This window comes from Grampus griseus, assembly GCF_964374135.1.
Source record: "Grampus griseus genome assembly, chromosome: 11".
Classification (NCBI taxonomy): domain Eukaryota; kingdom Metazoa; phylum Chordata; class Mammalia; order Artiodactyla; family Delphinidae; genus Grampus; species Grampus griseus.
In genome coordinates, this window is record NC_139005.1 from 80,405,552 (window position 1) to 80,428,604 (window position 23,053).

General features: G+C 39.6%; 1 protein-coding gene across 18 annotated transcripts in view; it reads right to left on the reverse strand.

The window, feature by feature from the left end:
• Positions 1–23,053, reverse strand: part of ANKS1B (ankyrin repeat and sterile alpha motif domain containing 1B) — a gene marked incomplete at both ends in the record, with an annotated part of 1,159,914 nt that overhangs the window by 57,900 nt on the left and 1,078,961 nt on the right. For 5 of the 18 annotated variants that reach the window (XM_082666409.1, XM_082666408.1, XM_082666407.1 and 2 more), the window contains one exon: positions 3,824–3,895. The exons of 8 other annotated variants lie outside the window; for them this stretch is intronic. In XM_082666409.1, the coding sequence (XP_082522535.1) occupies positions 3,824–3,895 (72 nt within the window). Of the gene's footprint in view, positions 1–3,823; positions 3,899–23,053 lie in introns of all 18 variants that reach the window. 5 more of the 18 variants (XM_082666397.1, XM_082666403.1, XM_082666398.1 and 2 more) reach the window with 1 other exon arrangement.

Below are 23,053 nucleotides of genomic sequence, written 5' to 3' on the forward strand. Positions count from 1 at the left end.
CTGAGGTTCACCTTGGCCAAGCTCAATGGGCAGTTTTCAGAAAAGCCTGAACAGACATGGCAGGAGCTGGGGGTACCATGGGTTGTGGGGCAAGGGTTGTGGGGTAGGGGTGGGGATGGGTGGGTGAAGCTGGGGTTATGGGGACATTTGAGGTGTTCGTACATTAAGCATGCAAATCATATGCAAACTCATTCTCTAACTGCTGAATTAACTCAGGCACTTTTATAATTGAATTTCAATGTGAGTTCCACATATACTGAAAGCAGAATGCCGATGCAAATATTTACATCATCCACAGAAGTCGCAGCAGCCATTTTGGGAATTACAAGCCCCAGCATACAGCACCTCAGTCTGGAGATCATTTCCATCTCTTATTTGATAACCACTTGAAGAAATCAGTGGTGCTTCCATTTAATCAGTTTAGGCAGCGCCATCATCTGCTCTCCTATGACTCCACTTTGTCCAGAAATCACAAACCACTGCTTTGAATCCAGAGTGATCTGACACACTTTCCCTACGTGCAATGGGGGGAGATAATTATAGGGAAGAGAAACAGAATCCTTACTTCATTTTCTTTGAGGCCCAGAAAACTTTGCTCCAGTCCAAATATTTTAAAAATTCCCTACAGGGACTGAATCTACCTTTCTGGAAATAGAAACTGAATTTTGTCATACTTAGTGCTATTTCCAGAAATTCGTTTTCAAACAGAGGGAAAAGTGTTCTTAAAATTGAATTTATAAGGAAATAATTTTCCTTTCTTCCTGGAAATTCATCAACTGATTTTTTTTAACCTTAGATCTAAGAATATTTAGAAGACTCTGCTTGTACGTGTTGATTTTTCTCTTTGGAATTAATTCAGTGGGAATGGATGGACTCCTCATTACTCTATTGTAAAGGGCAGATGTGGCCTTGATCCTTGGGGTGGCATTCAGCTTCACCTGGTTGACGGACAGTAAAAACAAAAGTGCTTGGAGAACAAGGGTGCCTTAGGTCTCCATGCTTTTGGAGGCTGAATTACAGCAGGAATGAGCTATGGAGGAAAGAGGTAGAGCAGTGCTAATATGGAGCAGCTGTAGAGACCAAAAAGCCAAGATGGGGTTTTGCCTCGCATATAAAATTATTTCGGTTTTGAAGCCCAGTATTAGCTCTTGTTAAATAGTACACTCGTATCTAGATAATATCTCTATTTCTTCAGGTAAGTTTAAAACATTAATACTTTCCCAGTTAAAAATGCTTGTTAAATATTAAATAAAAATCAAACAGACTTAAAAAGTCTTTTGCCTGAAATAATGGTTTATAATCAAGTCTTATCTTTACTGAAAAGTAGATCTAAACATGGGTTACAATGAAGCAATACTATTTAGTTAGAATAACAAAATAAAATCGAAAAAGCCTGGGGTAAAAGCCTGTCACACTGTAAATTATTAGTGACTGGCAGTGCTTTTTAAAAGGCTTAAGAAGTTGCAGAAGAGAAATTAAAATGATCCAAGGCCCTCTTACTAAGTATCTTCAGGATATTTCTTTAAAGCTTAAAATACTTAGAGAAAAATCTTTTCTTTAGGTTCACGTATTGAATGCTCTTAACAGTCCAAGAATTTGGCCATGGATTAAAAGCTTGTTTACTTGGCATATACGTATGTATTTATTTCCTTTAATATATATCAGTTAAACAGAGGAAAATGTACATTATTAACTACCCCTTCAAACTCAAATAAAAATTAACCTTCCAATACGAAAGAAAAACATAATTTGAGATTAAAGTTTTAAACGGAGAATTGATTCTGCTTAACAGGTATTTGCCAACTGCCAACTAGAAATTCATAGCCTGCTGAGTTTGAAGGATTATAATTGGGCCGTACCCAATATAATGTAATTATATTAAATGTCTCATACCACCAGCTGAAAGTATAAAACTGCTAACTGAATTTAGTTATAACACAGAAAAAAATTTGCAAAATTTCAGAGCTTTTTATTGGATGGTGGATTCCAAAATGTAGCTTTTAATCTTTTCATTATTTCAAAGGGTGGTAAAACTGCAAGGTTTTAGTTCATGTGCACCAGACATATAATTCTAAAACATCATATCACATAGCTCTCTACCCCCCAAAATGGAAACTGAAGATATCACATATTCTATATGTTCTGAGAATACAAAGGGGAAACATCATCTATATTCTTACTTACTTCCTGAGAAAACAGTTTTGTAAGGACGTCAGTAGATAATTAAAAGCTATGATTATGACTTAGTTTCCTAACATGAACAGGAAGATATGGTATTTTCCAGGCCTTGTATTATTCTTTAAAGAATTTTTAAAATTAGGATTTAATTGATTTTTTAAATAGAAGCTTTTAAATCTTTTCTACTAGGAACTGCTCCCACCTACCTGCTTGTACATTTAGATCTGAATATTACCAAACATTATTCTCTACTGAGAACACTTAATGAAAAACTAAAATGATTTTAAATGACGACTGTTATTTTCAGGTTTCACTTTCAATAATTCTGACAAATGACAGAGATGGGCTACCCAAACATGTATGATATATGTAATTACATTTACTTTCCATTATCTCTACAGCTTTGAAGAAGGCTACATATAGCTCTATATTTATAAATACGTACACATGTATTTGGATGTGAATGTAAGGAAAGGTCTCCTACAAACATTCACACACACGTGAAAACAAGATGCTGCTGCAGTTCTTTTAAAACATCTTCAAGAATAAAGAATGCTGTTTTGGTCAAATGCAGCTGGTTATCTTGAATTTGTTCCTTTTGATGATAAAGAGCAGAGATGGCCACTTCTGAACACGAAAAAGCACTGGTTAGAATTTACGTGTTCAGGAGGAACTGCTGGGTCACTGGAGCATCAGTACCAGGCAATGTATAGACACTGTGGTCCCCAAGTGCCAGAAATTCCCATGCACAGGAGGAGGGGTGTGCCTGACATGGCACCTCAAAAGATGCCCTTTGCATGCCACCCCAAGAGCTCTGCTTAGTGATTCTCAACCAAATGCCTCAACCTCTTAGACAGCAGGCTATCCAATAAGAGAAATTTAACGGAGTGTGAAAATAGAATTGGATTTTAAAATACAAAATGGAAAAAAAACCCAGACATTAAAATGTTTCCTTTCCAAACAAAAATGAATTTTTAAAAAGTATGCAAAAGTGAACTGTGAATATTTGAATATTAAGCAGCTCAGAGTAAAACAGGTCATGATTTCACACACATTCCAAAGATCAGTTCAGTACTGTCAAGTGGAAAAAAAGAAAAAGGCTGAGAACCACTTTGTAGCTGTAATGGTGCCTCTCCTGGCTATACTCCTCCCATATTTGCATAAAACTTATATATAATATCATGCAAATCATACTCAAATATTTCTCACAAGTAAAGTGCATGAACCTTTAAGAATTGTTAGGCACAAAGGACTGAATAGCCCATGGACATGGGAAATACAAAATGGGGAAGAATAACACTGATATATACATGGGTATATATATATATCAATTTACCCTTTTCCTTTTTCCTGTAAAAGCAAGTTAACGCAGACACCTGGGATGAAAGCCAAACTCACATGGGACAGATTTTAACTGTAGACTTCAAAACCAAGTATGTTTCTTATTTTAGGACAATGTTTGCACGTTAACTAGTCACAAGGCACAGTGAATGAAGTATAAGAGACAAAAGAAATTTCAGGAGTTGTTAGACATCACAAATTTTCTGCATTGCCAGGACATGGTCCCTATAGCTACTGACGACACTTTGCAACACACGACACAGCTCAAGTTCAGGAAGAGAAAAATAACCATTTGTAACCTTACATTATGAACCTGATGGATGGCTGAGAAAGGAAATCCAGCGTTCTGATTCGTCCATATCTCACAGACAGACGACTGCTGATATAAACAGAAAACTATCTCATCTTGTCAATATTTAAAACACGGCAGCTACCAAGGTAGCATCAAAGAAGGGAAGGAGGAAAATAATAAAAAGCAAAGAATCATATTTCTTAAAAAAAAAAACAACTCAAAACACCAAAAAAACTTTCAGGGTGCCCGAGGTTTAATAATTGACTTTCAAGTCATTCTTTTGCCTAAAAACACTTTTGGGTTGGCTGGAAAAAAAAAAGACCATTTATGCATTAGTATTATGTCAAGGGAAATTACCAATCCATTCACATCTTGGAAAAAGCAAACTGTGTTTTACATTTGCTGAAGAGAACGGAAATACCTTCCCTCTTCATGTCATTCGTTTCAGAGGATAAATATTTTTATGAAGTTCAAGAAGGATGGGAAAAAAATCTTTAACACAGGTCAAACATTTTAATTTTCTTATCTTCAAATGACCGAGAGCAAACAATGCAATAAAATGACTTTCCTAACTTAGTCATTGCTCAAGTTGATAAACCTAGAGAGATTTTTCCCCTCCAGAGCTCTCAAGAGCAAAGCTCTGTGATTAACAAGGGAGAAGTGTCAGTTTGCTGCCCAGCAGAGGGAATGTGTGGTGGTGGAGGGGCCCCAAGGAGGCACAGCAGGGAGGGGCTGGGGTTGGGAAGCTCAGCTCCGTCCCTCAACCAGAAACTTTGGGGAATGCCATTTGGTGTCTGGGAGCCTAATGAATCTGCTCCATGATGCGGATTCTCTACCACACCATTAACAATCTAACAACCAACAATTATTCAAAGGCAGTAATGTTTGCTTAGAACCAAATGCCAAATGAACCAACACCCTCCCAGGAGTTATAGCAGAAACCACCAGATAAACCAACGAGACTCCTGGCTTGACCTTTACAGAGTTCTTTTCCTGAACTCCATCATCTAAAAGACACCATGAAATTGAATCACAGAAAATGGCAGAACGCCTGAACTTATTTAGCCAAGCGCTGCGAACATCCCCAGAATTCACAAGCAGAGCGCACAAAGATCAGTGCAGGAAGGAGATAAGAATGGAACCACAACACAGTTTAGAAACCCAGCAAAGAACAATATCATCAGCAAATGCGCTGTGGAAAAGAAAGCTTATCCCTGGCTAAATGTTTCCCCCACCTCCACCCTCCCAGAAACGCTCACCAGAAATTTAACATCTCTCTCTCCAGTTCCAAAGGCAGCTCCACACACACCTACATCTTTGCTTTCCATCCCTTCTGTCATCTGGATGGCTTGCTGGGGACAGACTGTCAGGTAATTGGCATTCTGTTAAGAAAGTAAGATACCTGGGGTCTGACCAAAAGGCACCTCCAACCACCTCCCACTTAAACCAGCTCTGCTATTCTCAGTTTCTGCTCTAAACTTCATGCTATTTTCTCCACAGGGGCATCTTCCCCTTCCTTCTCTGCAAAAATTAAATCTCTAGCAAGTTAAGTCTTGGGGCCATTAAACCCCCAGCCTCGTCTCCAATAGGTGTCATCTGATTTAAATATATTAATTCCATGCTTCAGCACGACTACCATCTTAACCGGCGCCAAACATACTTCTAGGATACCCTTAAAGCACTGTCACCCACAGTTCTGAGATAGTTCTTTTACAGAAATTACATCTTCTACGACTTTCACAGACTTTTAGTGCTAGAAGTAACGCAGGGATCACCTGTCATCTGACAGATGAAGAGAAGGACATTCAGAGAGGTTAAGTGGCTTGCTGTGGTCACACAGGGAAGTGTCACAACGTGTCAGCCTGCCAGGATGGCTAGGGAGGAATGCCAGCCCAGTACTGACCTCGCCAGAAGACGGAGAGAATATTCAGTTATATGGAGGCTGTTTACTAATCCTGAAACAAATATATATAAATGGAGCCAGTTCATGGAACAGTCTCAACTCTACAGGGGTTCAAATACCTTAAAAGTTTTGTTTTCCAGTCAACTCCTCCCAAACGGGCCATGCCCAGTCCCTCCTCCCTGGTGGGCAACAGGCCAATCGACATTCTGGGCAGCCTGCATGACCTCCTGGTCACTTTGAGTTATGAAGAATTCACTTTTTTATAAAACTCCAATATCATTTATGATTCAAACTTTGCCCTTCCCCACCACACTCCAGTCCTGAGGCTTAAAGAAACCCGAGGTAGGGTGGCACGGTCCTCCTTGGATGTCCCCCATGCCAAGCTCAGCCTCCTTCATGCACTTAGCTGGGCCGGAGGATACAGGAGAAGGACAAGGGCCTCTCTCTTACTTGACAGTGGCTGAATTCTCCCTGCTGGTTGTCACTGCTTCTCAGGGTAACACTAACTTGGTCTCTGATCCTTCTCATAGGAGCTGCCCCGCCCTGGGTTCTACCGTATCTGTGGAGGTTCTCTGGAGGTCTTTGCTGGGGAGGGATGTCCCTACTGCACAGTCCCTGATGTGAGAAATGTGGCTCTAGCCTGACTTTCCCCAACCCCATCCAGCCTTCTTAGGTAGGACACGTGTACGCCCCTTGGGTGGGATGCAGGGGAGAGTGCACGAGCCCCGCCTCCTGACTGCTCATCCACAGCACATATATACATCCTTGCCACGCAGAGCAGTCTGCTCTGTGACCAATCCTCCTCTCTGCCAGGACATCTCCCTCCAGTTCTCTCTTCCTCAGTTCAGGTTGGTTTATCTGCATCTGCTCCCAGAAGTTCACCTAGGGAGAGAGATACCAGTTTCCCCTTCTGGCTGGTTCCCTCACTTCGGGTGAGCATTCCTCTTGGAGACCTTCTCCTTAGGCTTGGGTTGCATGGGGATGCACTCTCTCCCCTCCCATGGGAAGGGAGGAGAAGCCTCGGTTCTTTCCACAGTGGCTCAGACAATTCTCTGCCCCCCTGGCCCGCCCCCAGCACCAATCTTCTGACTCTGTGGACAGGAGGCTGACTGTGCAGGGCAGGATTCACCACCTGTTGGTAAATTCCAAGTAGGGTGTCTGGCTCCCTTATCAGCAGCTCTCTCTTTAGAACGTGCAATACTTAGTACCTACAGGCAAGTTCCTCCTTAGCATCCTGTTACATGAATATATCTTCCAACAGTCACAGAAGTTACCAGAAAGTTAAGGAGGGAAGAGAGGGTCTTGTGCCATAATTATTTTTATTTTTAAAACTCCATATAAGATTTTCTCAGTGAAGAAATAAAACCCACCTCTAGTCATATACACTGAAGAGAGTTCCCATGTGGCTTATATACCTTTTAAAGGTGTTACAATAACTATTTTTCACTTATAAGGTATGTTCAAACTTGATAAAGGAAATCCTCTCTCATTTCCAATAACTATGTGCCTCAGTGCAAATGGTAAAAAGTCAGATTCAAAAAACAGAGTTTAAAATAAAGGCAGTTAATTGTATTTTAGTTATGGAGATGGTTTTTTAAAAAGCTGATAACATGTCAGACATCACAGTAATTCTGACGGTAGCAAAGACTTTACCAGGCGCGTAAGAGCAGTAGCTTAAGGTAGACCAGCTGTAATTGGTGTCCTCATAACATGAAATGGCTCTTCTTCTAGACACGTGGTTATCAGGCTGCGTGTTGGAATGAATTTTTTAAATGCAAAAGAGCTTCCCCTGCAGAATTTCATTACATTTATGAAGATGATACTTCAGGGTACAACATGCATTGAAGTACAGAGTGTTCAAAAGCTTTTAGAAAGAAAATAGCAGTGAGAAAATTTCATCTGGGGCCCCAATTCCTAGAACAGAAGTGATTTAAATCTAAGTTTTAATTAAACTTCAGAACGTCCTCATGTGTAAAGAAGAAGAAGAATAGCACTTGGCCTGCTTATTTCATCAGGTTGTCGTGTGGCTCGTGCTAAGTAAGCTTCACGCGAGAGGGAACTTTTTCACATCTCTGTTTCTAGGACCTGGAATACAGAAGCCATCAAACGTATTGACTGAGTGAATGGAATCACAGAATGTGTTCGATATTTCTTGGCAAATGGTCAAGCACCATAGGAACATTAATTACTGCTCTTCATTATCACGTTTAGTTGATCTACTTTGATGTTGCCACTTGTGCCTTCAGTAAACTACATCACTGACAACACTCTTCTGGCAAAATGCACCAGAGATTAACCTTGCAGACTTCTTGTTAGAGATGGTCTCGTTTTTCCTGATAAAGGCTGAAAAAGCACCGCTGACTTTGTTGAAGAGAGAGGCACACCTATATGCTAAAGAGCTGCTTGTACGAGCCTGGAAACAATTCTGGAAAAGGATGGTAAACACCCTTTGCAATTTCATTTGCTTATTAATTTTCTCTCAGTTCCTTTTCCTCATACATTGTGAAGCTTAATTTAGTTGATCTGAACTTGAATTACCATGAAATCCAAATAAATGGGGGTTAAGGTATAGCGATCTTAGAACTGAGATATCAATAATTTAATGTTTATTTCTTTGGTGATGAAGTTAGCACACTTTTAGAGGTACACAATTTTATCTTGAGTTCAGACCTCTCTCCTGATTCTGGAAATGTTTTCTTAAAATGCAACACACATATTGCTATTGTTACCATTATGTATCTCAGGTTACCACGAATACAGTTCAGAAAATACCACACGTTTGCATTCAAATCTAGTAACAAACTAAAAAGCGTATTACCTATATCCAAAGTCTTTCTCCTAAAGGTTGACTTCTTTTTTGCTCAGTTGGTAGCAACCCAGTAATTTACAATAAATTCTCTCTCCTTCACCGTCTGTTCTCCCTTCTTTACTGGAACATTCCCTGTAAGTACTGAAACATCTTCCATTAAAAGCAAACAAGCCCCTTTCCTTGACCCAACATTCTCCCCGAGCTCCTGTTCCGATTCCTGTTCTTTAAGAAGCAAATCCCCCCAAGAAGTATCTATATGGTCTCTGCTTCCCCTTCTCCCGTCCTCACCTGAGCCTACTCTGCCGAAACTGCTTTTTTCATTGTGTCAAATCCAACTGGTCATTTTCCTTGACCTCCTGACACTTGATCACTCCTTCCTTTTTTAGCCTCCTTTGCTGGCTCCCACCATCCTCTGGTCCCTGGAGCATCAGACCTCAATCCCTTTTCCTTCTCTGGCTTTACCAGGTGGTCTCATCCTGTCCCGACTCCCGAATTTATGTCTCCAGCCCAGATCTCTCCTCTGAACTCCAGATTCAGACATCCAGCTGCCTTCTTAACACCTCTCTTAATCTTGGTGATTAAGAGGTATCCTAACCTTAAATGCCCCAAACCAAGCTCCGGATCACCTCACCTTCCCTGTAAGCTTTCTTATCTCACCAAATGGCAACCCTCTTCTTCCAGTTGGGGTCGTCCTCTTGCTCACATTTCACATTCATTCCAGCAGCAAATCCTACTGAATCTACTTCTAAAATCTTCTCACCCTCCTATCACTACCTGGTCCAAGTCACTACCTTTTCTCACTCGGATTCTTCCATTAGGCTTCCAAACTCATTGCTCTCATCCTTGCCCCCTTAGCGTTTATTCTCAATACAACAGCCCAAATGATCCATTTAAAGTGAAAGCCAGATCATGCTGTTCTGCTCCATTTAACTCAGAAGAAAATTCAGAGTCCTAATAATGGCCGGCAAGGATCTCCATCCTCCGGCTCCCATGCCCGCCCTTACCTCTCTGCTCTCTTGCTCACTTGGTTCTGGACAGCAAAGCACACTCTTGCTTCAAAGCCTCTGCCCTTGTTTCCCCTTCTCCAGACGCTGCAGGACCAGCTCCCATACCTCACGTTCTACTCCAGTGTCACCTTCTCGGAGAAGTCTTCCCCCAAAACCCAGCATATTATATCCAAATTAAGTCTATGCTTTCTACGCTGCAAAGGGATTACTCTTTCAGGCACAAATTGAAAATGTGGAAAAACGTTTACAGCATAAGAACCTGTCTTCCTGGCACCCTGACATTGATCCAGAGATAATTACTGCTCATCTATTGGGTACAAGGCATGGGTCGCAAAGTGAGTAGGGGTCAGCACTGCTTTTAGTCAACGTTTATGGAATAGGGATTGCTATGGACATGATACATTTTCCTTTGTCAGGACCAGTATGTGGTAAACTGGAATTCAGAGGCTGATGGGCCTTAGAAGCAGCAAGTGGGCGATAGCTCCACCCACTCAGTAACACCAATTAGGCTCTGAAAACCTTCGGGATTCTGCCAATGCTGTGTAGCTAGTTTAATAAAGAAGCTTGTGTGAATAGAGCCCTCTGGTCAGATTCTATCAGAGATGAAATTTTCTGCCTTGTTCTAGCTCGGGAAAAAAAAAAAAAAAAAAGAAAGCTTTTCCTCTGTTTCTCCCTTATGTTTGTCATAATTTTTCACACTTTGGGGTGTTCAGAAATTGACCAGAAAGAATCTAACAAGAAATCCGAAAGGTTCAGAGTGAAAGTTAAAAGAGTAATGAAGTCCATTTCTTCTCTTGGATGACAGCTCTTCTAAAATAAAACAAAAACAAACTTGAAGAGAGAACAAAACAGCTTCAAAGGCAAAAGAAAAATGGGCACCCTAACAAAGGAAGCCTCGGTCAGCAGCCAGCAAACTCAGCGCCTCCTTGAGCAGAGAATAAAACGAGATGAGATCTGTCAAAGGATGGAGTCAGACAAATTCAGATCAGTCAAAGAACAATGCACCAAACACCTCGTATGCAAAAGAAAACACCTCTTTTCTTCAGGAGCGACAGCCCTCGCAGCCTCCTCTTCCGTGGGCACCAACAAAACCCTGCCTGGAAACCAGGAATCAGAAGCTTTTGTCTCTCCTGAGTTACCCAGAAGTCGCAGGCCAGCATCTTATTTTTCCGTCCCACCGTCGTAGACGTGGGAACCATCCTCCTCCTCTCTTCACGGGGGAGTTCTGCAACGTGTAGACACTCTCTAACAACCACGTGTGATTCTCCTCTTCAACTACGTCGGGAACGTCACAAGTTCAGGCTTTCTTACCACTGGCCCTTTCTGTGAAAGGTTTTGGATCAACTATTTTATTTGCAGGGAATGCTGGGCTAAAAAATCCTGCTTCCCGTCATTTCTTCACTTTTCTGATGAGCAGTCTTCTCAAACCTTCATGATTGTGAACTTGACCCCGTATCAGGGAAATTCTTGGACAGATTGGTAATCACCTGCTGGAAGTGAAAAGCCAGGCCAATAGTTGTTTTTCCATGTGTGACCCATTATTGCTGGCGTCAGAATGGATCAATCTAGCAAAAATGGGAGGAAGTAAACACTACATTCGGTCTCATCATAAGTACACTGAAATGATACAAATTCTGGTATTACTTGCTGCCTGCCCAAAGTTACAGCTTTCTTTCACTAACTTCCTCCCTGCTTCGCTCCTCCCTGTCTCCTTCCCTCCCCCCTCCTCCCTCCTTTTCTCCACCCCCCACCATTTTTCTTCCCTCTTTCCCTGTAAACTCTGATTCTGCTACTGACAGCACATAAAGTAAGCTCTCAGCTGCTGAAATAGGAGAGAACTATAGCCATGTGACCTGTTATTCATTTGTAGAGATAATACATAACCTGCATTCCCTAATATGACAGTTGTAGCCCTAAATGACATTACACAATTATTTATGAAATCTCTTCACAGGAAAAGAAAAAACAGAGCAGAGGAAAAAAAATGGAACACTGTCTATACAATCCAGATCTCACTGTTCAGCTCCCCAGTTTCCCTGGATGTTGCAGGGAATTTAAGTCAATTGGGATCATGCTGTTTCTTGCAATATGGGCTATTTTACTTGCTCTCCCTCAAAGTTTGGATGCCACGACTCTTGATACAAACATTTTTCAGGGCCATTAGCAGAAATATTAATCACTCATTCAGAACTGCACCGATCTGCTTTTTATCATAACATGAACTGCTGCAAAGAAATTCCATTTTGCAAAGTACTAATTGTTCTCTGCCTGTAACATCTCTTTAAAATATACATTATGTTCCTTTCTTGTAAATCGACAATGTCATTTTTAAAATTTCAACCCATTTATTAACTATATGCTCAACATTGGTTCCTGCCTCTGGTAAAAAAAAAAAAAAGAGAGGTATTGGACAGGACATTCATTCAATGATGTTTACTGAGACCGCACTATTTCCTCATGTTTTCCTTGTGGAATGTATGGGGAAACAAGGTCTGGTTGATTTAATCCTCTTGCATGATGCCAGTCTAAGAGGTCTCTGGTAGAAGGCTACCAGAAGAACTTTTTCCTCAGTTCTGCCTTGTTCAGCACTGAAATCAATAAACTGGAGGAATTACTTGAAAGGCACACTTTTCTGAGGTACACTTTTAAAAGCAGCATATTACATAGTTGGGAAGGATCACTGATACACTGAGCATTGACCAAGTTCTAAAACGGCACTGACATGCCCAGAGCTGGGGAATCCGGATGCTGCGTAGCCTGCGTCCCACTTATCAGAATGCTATTGGCAAGAGGTGGATGCGGTTAATATAGTGAAGGGAAGACATCAAATTGTCTTTAGTCTTAAAGAACTATTCTCAGCAAGAGGGAGTAGATTTACTCTTCGTGTTTTCAGAAGATAGCATTAACTAACTACATGGGAGCTTTAAGGAGGCTTCTTTCAGTTCAATATAAGGCAAGAGTTCTATTAATTAGAACTTTTCTGATGATGGTGGGGCTGGCTGCCTCACAAAGTGGGGACTGCCTTACAGGGACAAGTTCAGGAATAAACCTGTGGCTGTTTATTAAGGATGTATTAGAAGGGGCGCTGCATCAAGACACATTTTCTGGCCCCCTCCCACCCTAAAGTTCTCTGCTTTTCATTAACAGAAGCACAAAAGGATCCTCTAGCCATAAGTGCATGTCGATATTGCAAGTTACTATAAATTTTTGTGATACTACATTCAAGCCTCAAAGTAGAGATCGATACAGAAAGGGGGGGGTGTCACAACATTTCACAACTGGTTATGTGAAGCAATTGTTTGCTACCCCTGATTTGCAAAGAATGAAAAGTTGGATGTCAAGAGCAAAGGATCTTCTTTAAATACAATGTTTATCCACACCACCTTAGAGGTTCCATTCTCTACTAACTTTGCATTTACATAAAGTATTAGCTATTAGTAACAGAATTTGTCAGAGGACTAAAAAAAATTGCACTGAAGCCTTTTGGGGTTCTAGAATTTTTAGAATGTGTCATGTCTGCTGGTATAGACACAACCCGGGTGTTCATCATCACAGTGGTTAAAGCACAGGCTCTGAAGCTAGAGAGCCTGGGTTCAAATCCTGGCTCTGCTTCTTACAATCTCTGTGGCCTTGGGTCAACAACACAAAGTCTCCGAGCCTCAGTTTCCTCATTTTAAAGTTGTATTAATCAGTGCTGGCTCTGACGATAATGACGATGAACTAACTACCAGATCTAAGCCTCTATTCCAGGTAGTTTGTTTCTCTAAAAGATTTGAGACCATCCCAGTTTGTGTCTAAGCTGGAGTCCTGGAAACCTGTGGTTTTGTGGTGCCTAATACCTGTGTAAAGTAATCTGGTCAACAAGTATTTATGGAATGCTTATTACAGAGAATTAAAAAATAAGGAAGAGTCAGGCCTCACCCCTAGCACTCATACACTTTACTATAAGAGAAATAAAATAAAATTTAATATATAATGTAATGACATTTTTAATATATGTTAACTCATAAAGTATTTAAAAGCACTTAAGTATGGATACCATCCATAAATCCTCTCCAAAGAGCTCCAATGCTAACTAGGTTATCACACAGATAGGAACCTCCTGTGCAGTGTTTGCAGTCCTAAGAACTATTGTTTCCACATCTCTGGAAAGGTATTAGTTTGGGGCCTACCAGCTGGAAAACAGAAATAGTTTTGTAAAACACCGCTAAATATTATGAGCTTTACTTTAAAATGCATTTATTCCCAGTTGCAGTTGAAAAAGCATAGTGTAGAAGGAAGCTAGAGTTATCTCAAAATAATAATAATTTCTAAAAACACCCAAACGTAGAGCTGTATACTTTGTAAACTACTGTGATAACAACTACTTTATCTGTGCCTCACAACAGCGATGTGAGGGGGCCTTAATCTCACTTGAGGAAGAGAAAACTAAGGCTCTGAGTAGCTAAGAGGCTTGTTCAAGGTTACAGAGGTATCAGATATCAGAGACAGAATTTTTAATTCTGACCTCATTACTTCAAATCTGGTATTTTAAAAAAGCTCATCAAATCAAGTATGCAAAAATGAAATGAATACCCATGTAATATAACAATTGTCGATCAGATATTCTTGGAATTCGGATGTCAGAATGGGTTTAATCAGGTGTCCACCACTGCTATTTCTGTCTGCCCAGAAACCATGGCCACTTCTGCTCATGAAAGCCTGTCCACAGGAGGAGTTTCTTTGCCATCCCTCAGTTCCTGTGGTTCAGGTGGAGCTAAAACCATCTCCAGGCATGTGACCTATGCCTGGCTAATCGCATCTCTCTCTCTCTGTCTCTCTCTCTCACACATACACACACACACACACACGCACACCACGCACACACCATGCACACACACACCACACACACACATGCTCCTCTCCTGTGTGATTAGCTCAGGACACATAAAAGAGCCAAACCAGCCTGATCTGAACCAGCGGGACTCAATCCTGGGGCTTTTTGGGGAACCCTTGGTAAGATAAGCCCTCTTTCTCACAGGTTCCAGTTTAACAGGAATTGGACTTGAAACTCCCCTCATGTAGAGAAAGCCTGATTGGGAAAAGAGCCAACCCAGAGGACAGCAGAGCTAAGACATGAAGAGCCTGAGACCAAGATGTCATATGAGCACCTGAACCCAGGCTACCAGGACTTTGTACCAAAAATGACCCAAGTATGTGCCCTTTTCTGCTTAAGACATCTTGAGTTGGATTTCTGTTACCTGCATGCATTCAGAAGAGTCCCTACTGATTTATTACTTTAGTCACACATAAACTGACGTAACTGAGACAGGACCGCACAAGAAGCCCCATTTCCTCTAGACATTAAACACCTTCCCTTTATTTTCTTTAATACTGGAAAAAGAAAAGGAAGAGGAGAAAAGAAGAGAATTCTCCTACCCTTGAAAACATATCAAGGTCAGATTATAAGAGCCAACACTGACCTGTGGACCCAAGAACTGGACTGAATCTAATAAGAAACATTCCAAAAATTTAACAAGTGGAAAAAGATAGCCTGGTGTGCCTCTTGGCAAACATGCCGCTCAATGCCAGCCAGCCTAAGGCACCACGAAATATCACAAGGTCAATTCCACTAAAACAGTGTTTTTATATATTGTCCGATTTATTATTTATTCAGTTGAAAATAGGATCCTTTCTGTTCATGTTTTAAAAAAAAATCCATGATCTGGTTTTAACTGGAAACATTCTCCTTGGTTAAGTACCAGCACATGATGGGTAGGTGGAGACATCACAGCTTCCCTAGCAAAGAGAGTGGAGGTGTTTAGGTCTGATTGCGTCAGTCAGAACAAACTCCTGGTCATCTAATGTGCCTCACTGATGGACTTGACAGAGAATGAAAGAATTGAGACTTGTAAGATGAGTATCAAAACGTAAAACCGACTCCATCTGAGTGATTCTCCCACTTCTTCCTATTATTATTTTTTGACTGTGGTACAGGATAGACGGTAACACTTCAATGTTGCCCATAAGACGATAATCATACTGGAATTTCTGGCACCAAAGTTGTCAAGGGGAGAGCATATATATAAACTTAAAAAAAAATTTTTTTTTAGTATCCTTATTGGAGTATAATTGATTTACAACGTTGTTAGTTTCTGCTGTATAACAAAGTGAATCAGCTATATGCATACATATATCCCCATAAGCCCTCCCTCTTGAGCCTCTCTCCCACCCTCCCTATCCCACACTTCTAGATGGTCACAAAGCACCGAGCTGATCTCCCCGTACGATGCAGCTGCTTCCCACTAGCTATCTGTTTTACATTTGGTAGTGTATATATGTCAATGCTACTCTCTCACTTCGGCCCAGCTTATCTTTCCCCCTCCCCGTGTCCTCAAGTCCATTCTCTACATCTGCATCTTTATTCCTGTCCTGCCCCTAGGTTCTTCAGAACCTGTTTTTTTTAGATTCCATATATATGTGTTAGCATACGGTATTTATTTTTCTCTTTCTGACTTACTTCACTCTATATGACAAACTCTAGGCCCATCGACCTCGCCACAACTCAATTTCATTTCTCTTTATGGCTGAGTAATATTCCATTGTATATATGTGCCACATCTTCTTTATCCATTCATCTGTCGATGGACACTTAGGTTGCTTCCATGTCCTGGCTATTGTAAATAGAGCTACAATGAACATTGGGGTACATGACTCTTTCTGAATTATGGTTTTCTCAGGGTATACGCCCAGTAGTGGGATTGCTGGGTCGTATGGTAGCTTTGTTTTTAGTTCTTTAAGGAACCTCCATACTGTTCTCCATAGTGGCTGTATCAATTTACATTCCCACCAACAGTGCAAGAGGGTTCCCTTTTCTCCACACCCCCTCCAACATTTATTGTTTGTAGATTTTTTGATGATGGCCATTCTGACTGGTGTGCAGTGATACCTCATTGTAGTTTTAATTTGCGTTTCTCTAATGATTAGTGATGTTGAGCATGCTTTCATGTGTTTGCTGGCAATCTGCATATCTTCTCTGGAGAAATGTCTATTTAGGTCTTTTCCCATTTTTGGATTGGGTTGTTTGTTTTTTTGATATTGAGCTGCATGAGCTGCTTCTATATTTTGGAGATTAATCCTTTGTCCGTTGCTTTGTTTGCAAATATTTTCTCCCATTCTGAGGGTTGTCTTTTGGTCTTGTTTATGGTTTCCTTTGCTGTGCAAAAGCTTTTAAGTTTCATTAGGTCCCATTTGTTTATTTCTGTTTTTATTTCCATTTCTCTAGGAGGTGGGTCAAAAAGGATCTTGCTGTGATTTATGTCACAGAGTGTTCTGCCTATGTTTTCCTCTAAGAGTTTTATAGTGTCTGGCCTTACATTTAGGTCTTTAATCCATTTTGAGTTTATTTTTGTATATGGTGTTAGGGAGTGTTCTAATTTCATTCTTTTACATGTAGCTGTCCAGTTTTCCCAGCACCACTTATTCAAGAGGCTGTCTTTTCTCCATTGTATATTTTTGCCTCCTTTATCAAAGATAAGGTGACATACGTGCGTGGGTTTATCTCTGGGTTTTCTATCCTGTTCCATTGATCTATATTTCTGTTTTCATGCCAGTACCATACTGTCTTGATTACTGTAGCTTTGTAGTATAGGGAGAGCATATATTTTGAGAAAAGGCAGTTAACCGTCCACATTAACAAACTAGGTATACAACACATCAGGTTTAAATTCCAAGTATGAAAGCATCTTTTTCCACTTTTGCTTGGCATGATGCCTTTGGGCATAGATGGCTGACAGTCCAGAGTTTCTGGCTTGAAACAGGGCACAGATATCATCAACATCCCAAGTTATCACTGAAGCTGGTGTGTTAGCTTGTCAACTCAACAAGCTGTCACGTCGGAAGCTCCTGATGGAAGAGCTTACTGAATTTATTCTTAACCTTCTTTTTGGGGTTATGTATTATCTGTCTGTGCTTAAGTATTAGAAGCTGCTCTTTAGAACTTCATGGAAAAAATTTTTGAAGTCATGGACACGCTGAACTTTTCTGAGCAGTGGTGAGGTGATGAAAATCTAAATTAAAAATTAGCCACTAACTCATGGACATCTGAAAAAATCTAATGTAACTCAGTAATAAAACTTGTTTAGTGGGGGAAAAGTTGCTTTGTAAAATGCTGTTCTTTTCAACACAGTTGTGCCATTTTTTGAAGGCTAATTCTGTAAATTCCATAACATGAGAGCAGTGGGTAGAATTTCTAGCAACACCAGGCTTCCTTTCCCAGAGAAAATACAGAAGAATAAATTACTCCCTTCTTTCTCAGAGGCTGGCTCAGTGTTTGCCTCATGGATTTTGGGGCTATCCATGCTTTCTAGTTAACAATTTTGTGTACTTTGTATTTCAAACAAGTTTTAAAGTTCATTTAAGTCAAAAACAATCCTTTCTTTCTCACTTAATGTTTTCTCTTACCATGTTACAATATTAACGTGTTATTACTGTAAGATATCCTTTGCTACATACTTTTGTATGCTGAATTTGCAGAGGACTCTTCCATCTCTCCCCTGCTTTCCCTGGCTTTGTGATCATTTCACAGATCCCTTTTCCATCATGAAAGATGCTCCTTGGCAGCCTTCATATTTATACAATTAAAATAATAAGGAGGAAAATTCCAATTCCATTCTCAATATACATTCTAAGCATGGAAATAATACTGGAACAAAAGAATGGTCTTTATAGAATGCTACAACCATCTGAGCACTTACCTTTCTAATGTCTTTGGCATTAACTGGCCCTACAATGAATCAGGGACCTTTGAGTTAGGGACTGATAGATGATATACCTGAATTGATAGTCATATCATCTATCTATCTATATATACATTGTGATTTGCAGTTTAGAATATACTTAAACATAAATTATCTGACACACACAAGCCTGCCAGGCAGTCTTTATCCATGATTTAAAGACAAGGAAACCGAAGTTCAGAGAAATCGCATGACTTGGTACAGGTCACACAGCCTGAAAGAAAGCAAATCAAAACTCCAACTGAAGATGCTGCTAAGGAAACAGCATCCACTAATTGGAGAAACCCTCACGGGCAAGAACTTCTCTGTATATGCAGTAAACCCCACAGCTACCTACAAAGCTTTTCACAAACGTGGGAGGAGGGCAGAGTTCTACCAAATGTGCAGGAAGGGTTTCCACTAAGAGGATCAACAAATAAACACTGTAGAAACTCGGAAATGGATTAAAGACCTAAATGTAAGGCCAGATACTATAAAACTCCTAGAGGAAAATATAGGCAGAACACTCTTTGACATAAATCGCAGCAAGATCTTTTTAGATCCATCTCCTAGAGGAATGGAAATAAGAATAAACAAATGAGACCTAATTAAACTTAAAAGCTTTTGCACAGCAAAGAAAACCATAAACAAAACGAAAAGACAACCTACAGAATGGGAGAAAATGTTTACAAATGATGCAACCGACAAGGGATCAGTTTCCAAAATATACAAACAGCTCATACAGCTCAATATCAAAAAAACAAACAATCCAATCAAAAAATGAGCAGAAAACCTAGATAGACATTTCTCTAAAGAAGACATACAGATGGCCAATGGCCACATGAAAAAATGTTCAACATTGCTAATTATTAGAGAAATGCAACTCAAAACTACAATGAGGTATGACTTCACTCCGGTCAGATGGCCAGCATCAAAAAGTCTACAAATAATCTTTTTGGATCTATCTCCTAGAGTAATGAAAATAAAAACAAAAATAAACAAATGAGGCCTAATTAAACTTAAAAGCTTTTGCATAGCAAAGGAAACCATAAACAAAACAAAAAGATAGCCCTCAGAATGGGAGACAATATTTGCAAACAAAGCAACTGACAAGGGATTATCTCCAAAATATATAAACAGCTCATGAAGCTTAATATCAAAAAAACCAATAACCCAATCAAAAAATGGACAAAAAATTTAAATAGACATTTCTCCAAAGAAGACACTCAGATAGCCAAAAAACACATGAAAAAATGCTTCAACATCACTAATTATTAGAGAAATGCAAATCAAAACTACAATGAGGTATCACCTCACATCGGTCAGAATGGCCATCATCAAAAAATCTACACACAATAAATGTTGGAGAGGGTGTGGAGAAAAGGGAACCCTCCTACACTGTTGGTGGGAATGTAAATTGATACAGCCACTACGGAGAACAGTATGGAGGTTCCTTAAAAAACTAAAAACAAAGCTACCATACGACCCAGCAATCCCACTCCTAGGCAAATATCCGGAGAAAACCATAATGCAAAAAGATACGTGCACCCTTATGTTCACAGCAGCACTATTCACAATAGCCAAGACATGAATGCAACCTAAATGTCCATCGACAGATGAATGGATAAAGAAGATGTGGTTATATACATACAATGGAATATTACTCAGCCATAAAAAAGAATGAAATAATGCCATTTGCAGCAACATGGATGGACCTAGAGATTATCCTACTACTACTATTATCCTACTAAGTGAAATAAGCCAGACAGAGAAAGACAAATATCATGATACCAGTTATATGTGGAATCTAAAAAAAAGAGATATCAATGAACTTATTTTCCAAACAGAAACAGACTCATAGTATACCTGAAACTAACATGATATTATAAATTGGCTATACTTCAATAAAATAAAATTTTTTAAATTAAGTATTTTTTTTTAATTAAGTATTTTTTTAAAAAAAGGTTTTATGGTGAGAACCATGAGCTGATTCAGTAAGTTTCCACTAAACAACTAGCAATTTTATCCTCATTCTGCTCACTGTTCCTATGTATGTATAATCTGTTAGAGCATATGGGAAATTAGTATGTATTGAACTGTTACTAAGATATTCTATATCATTTTAAAATAGAAGTAGCCCACCGGGCATCAGGGGCCATAGAACAGGACATGGTCAGGCAGACAGCTTGAGTCCTGGCTCTGCCATGTAGCAGCTGCAAGGCAAAGCACTCACCCAGCTGGGTCCCTTGAGTATAGAAGGGGCTGCTGTGAGGTTTAAATAAGATACTGCACGTGGAAGTTCAGACATGGATGGGGCCATGGCAGGGCTTCTGTGTGGCCCAGTTTCCATTTCTCTTCCTCTAACAGAATCAAAAGAACGACCATTTGTAGAACTAATATAATATGTAAAGTGCTTTCAAATAAAGAAGTAATTGATCTAGTCATACTTATTAAGTAATACTGTTTGGATCAAGATATATTAGACTTTCAACTGAATCAACTTTCTAGTGATTTAGAAGCAATTTAGACAAAGCCTTTCTAGTGCCTGACATATTGCCCCAGGCAAGTTCTCATTTGGTTTCTTTCTGGCTGTGCTACCCCCACCAAGTCACATCATTTCTGTTTCCCAGTCTTTGAAATGTGGATAATGTCTGTTTCTAAGGTTTGTACGCATCAGGTAAGGTAACTGCCTCAGGCAATATTGATATTTCTAATTAGATGAGAGCATTCAAAACACAAGAACTTCTATTGTGTGGGTTTTTTCTTACTGTTTAGGAGTCTTTTTTATTTTGTGAAAATAGAAGTATTATTTCATTTTTCCCTAAGTATTTGGTTATAAATAAATGGTTATAAGTTTCACTTTGGGAAACTCCGTTTCCTTTTTTCATAACTTTGGAGAATGTGGTCCCTAAACTTTATTAATTCCATTACTCTCATTTATTATTCATTTTAAGGATGTTTTGACTTCTCCTAAATATCACTCAAGAAAATTTCTAAATATTGCAATTAGGTCCTAAATACTGGAAATACTTTTCCTCCTTCTGTTATTATTTTTCATATTTTCACTTACTATCTCATCTCCACAGAACTTGGCCTTAAAAGCTGATCTGCCATGTGCTACACACACATAAATAGTTGTGTAGGATACCTTGTCTGTGCTAAAATGAGATGACAGATGTGACAGTACTTTGGAAATTTAAAAGCAAGCTCTATACGCATTAAGGTATTATTATACAAATGTGAATGCAACATTTATTTATTAGGGATATGGAAATAGGGGAGCCTTTCAGAACTTCTGGGCTGAGTCCAATTTAGAATTATAGGCTAGAAAGCTATGTTTTCAGCATGATAGGCAATCCATTGTTTAGATGTGTTTACATCATTACATTTCATGGTTTCAAAAATCCTATCAGTACTGAACTTGATTTTGTTTTTCACATATTTATTTAAGACAATTTGATGCCACAATATTGCTTACATCAGAATAAAAGCAAACAATAGCCGTACTATTTAAAACCCTCTGGATTCCAAGACAAGTATTTTAAACATCGGTTCGAACTGAAAACAAGTAGTCAAACACTGTGTTACCTTTTAAAAAAATATTTGCTAACGAACAAATTTAATAGGTGGAATGGACATTAAATTTATCTCAATGTAACTTTCAGCATTGGCTTTTCAAGTTAAAGCACTTCCACACGTCTGCTGGGCAAAAGCTATGCTGCTATGAATTACTGCAGCCACCAAGAACTTAAGGTTCCTGGCCTACGGCTAGAATTCCAAATCACTCTTCTGGGGGCGCAGGTAAACGTGAAGCAGTAAAGGGGTTTCTGAGAACAAGGATTTGTCCAGGTGATTTTCTTTTAATTGTGTTTTCCTTTCTTTTAGTAAGTAAGTAAGAAAGCCTGAAGGTGGACTTCGGCCTTTTAGTGGGAAACAGACTGGTTAGGCATGCATTACCCAACCTCAAGTAAGCCCCTTGGGAGAAACCCCTTGGGAAGGAACCTCAGGGACTGAGCTCCAGGTGGGAAGGAGGTGTAACTAGCTGCTTGCTTACAGGAATTTAATTGCTAAAATTGCTAATTCAAGCCCTTAGGAAGAAGACTTGAATTCAGCTTTACTGGCTAAGGGCATAACATTGGGGAAGACGTGGTCTAGAGACAGTTTGATGGGTTCTAAAAAAAAAAAAAGCGAACGGATTTCAAAAATTATTACAGCAAATGACCAGAAGCAGAAAAATAAGAAAAAACATCAATTGGGTGGCTGAGTGGTGAAAAAGTCACATAAATAAAACTGTTCAACAACAAAATTACCAAGTATTTCATATTTTGACAGTTTAAAGCTTTGAAATGGTTCTATTTTTTAAAAGGTACCCATTCATTTCTCCACGATTTCTGGCATTTCTAGACTGAGAAAGTCTCAACAAATAAAAAACTGCAATTAACACAGCCTAAAGAGCTGCAATCCCAGAATCCCTTTTTCTTATCGATTGGATTCCTGTAGTGCCACCTCCTATTTATTCTGCAGCAAAAGTGCTGTATTGAGCAGTGGGATGTTAGAAAGCTTCTAATAAGCTCCTGGCTGCTGATGGAGGCCTAGGTCTCCATCAGTCATCCGATCATTGTGAACAGTACACAGGAGGGAAATAAGCACATTCACACAGACCTCCCATAGCTCCCAACTCATCCACTGCTTACCTCATTTCTCTTTGTGCATTTTGGCCTTTCTCACCTGGCCAGATAAAAGTTCATTCAATTTTCTCAAGGGCAA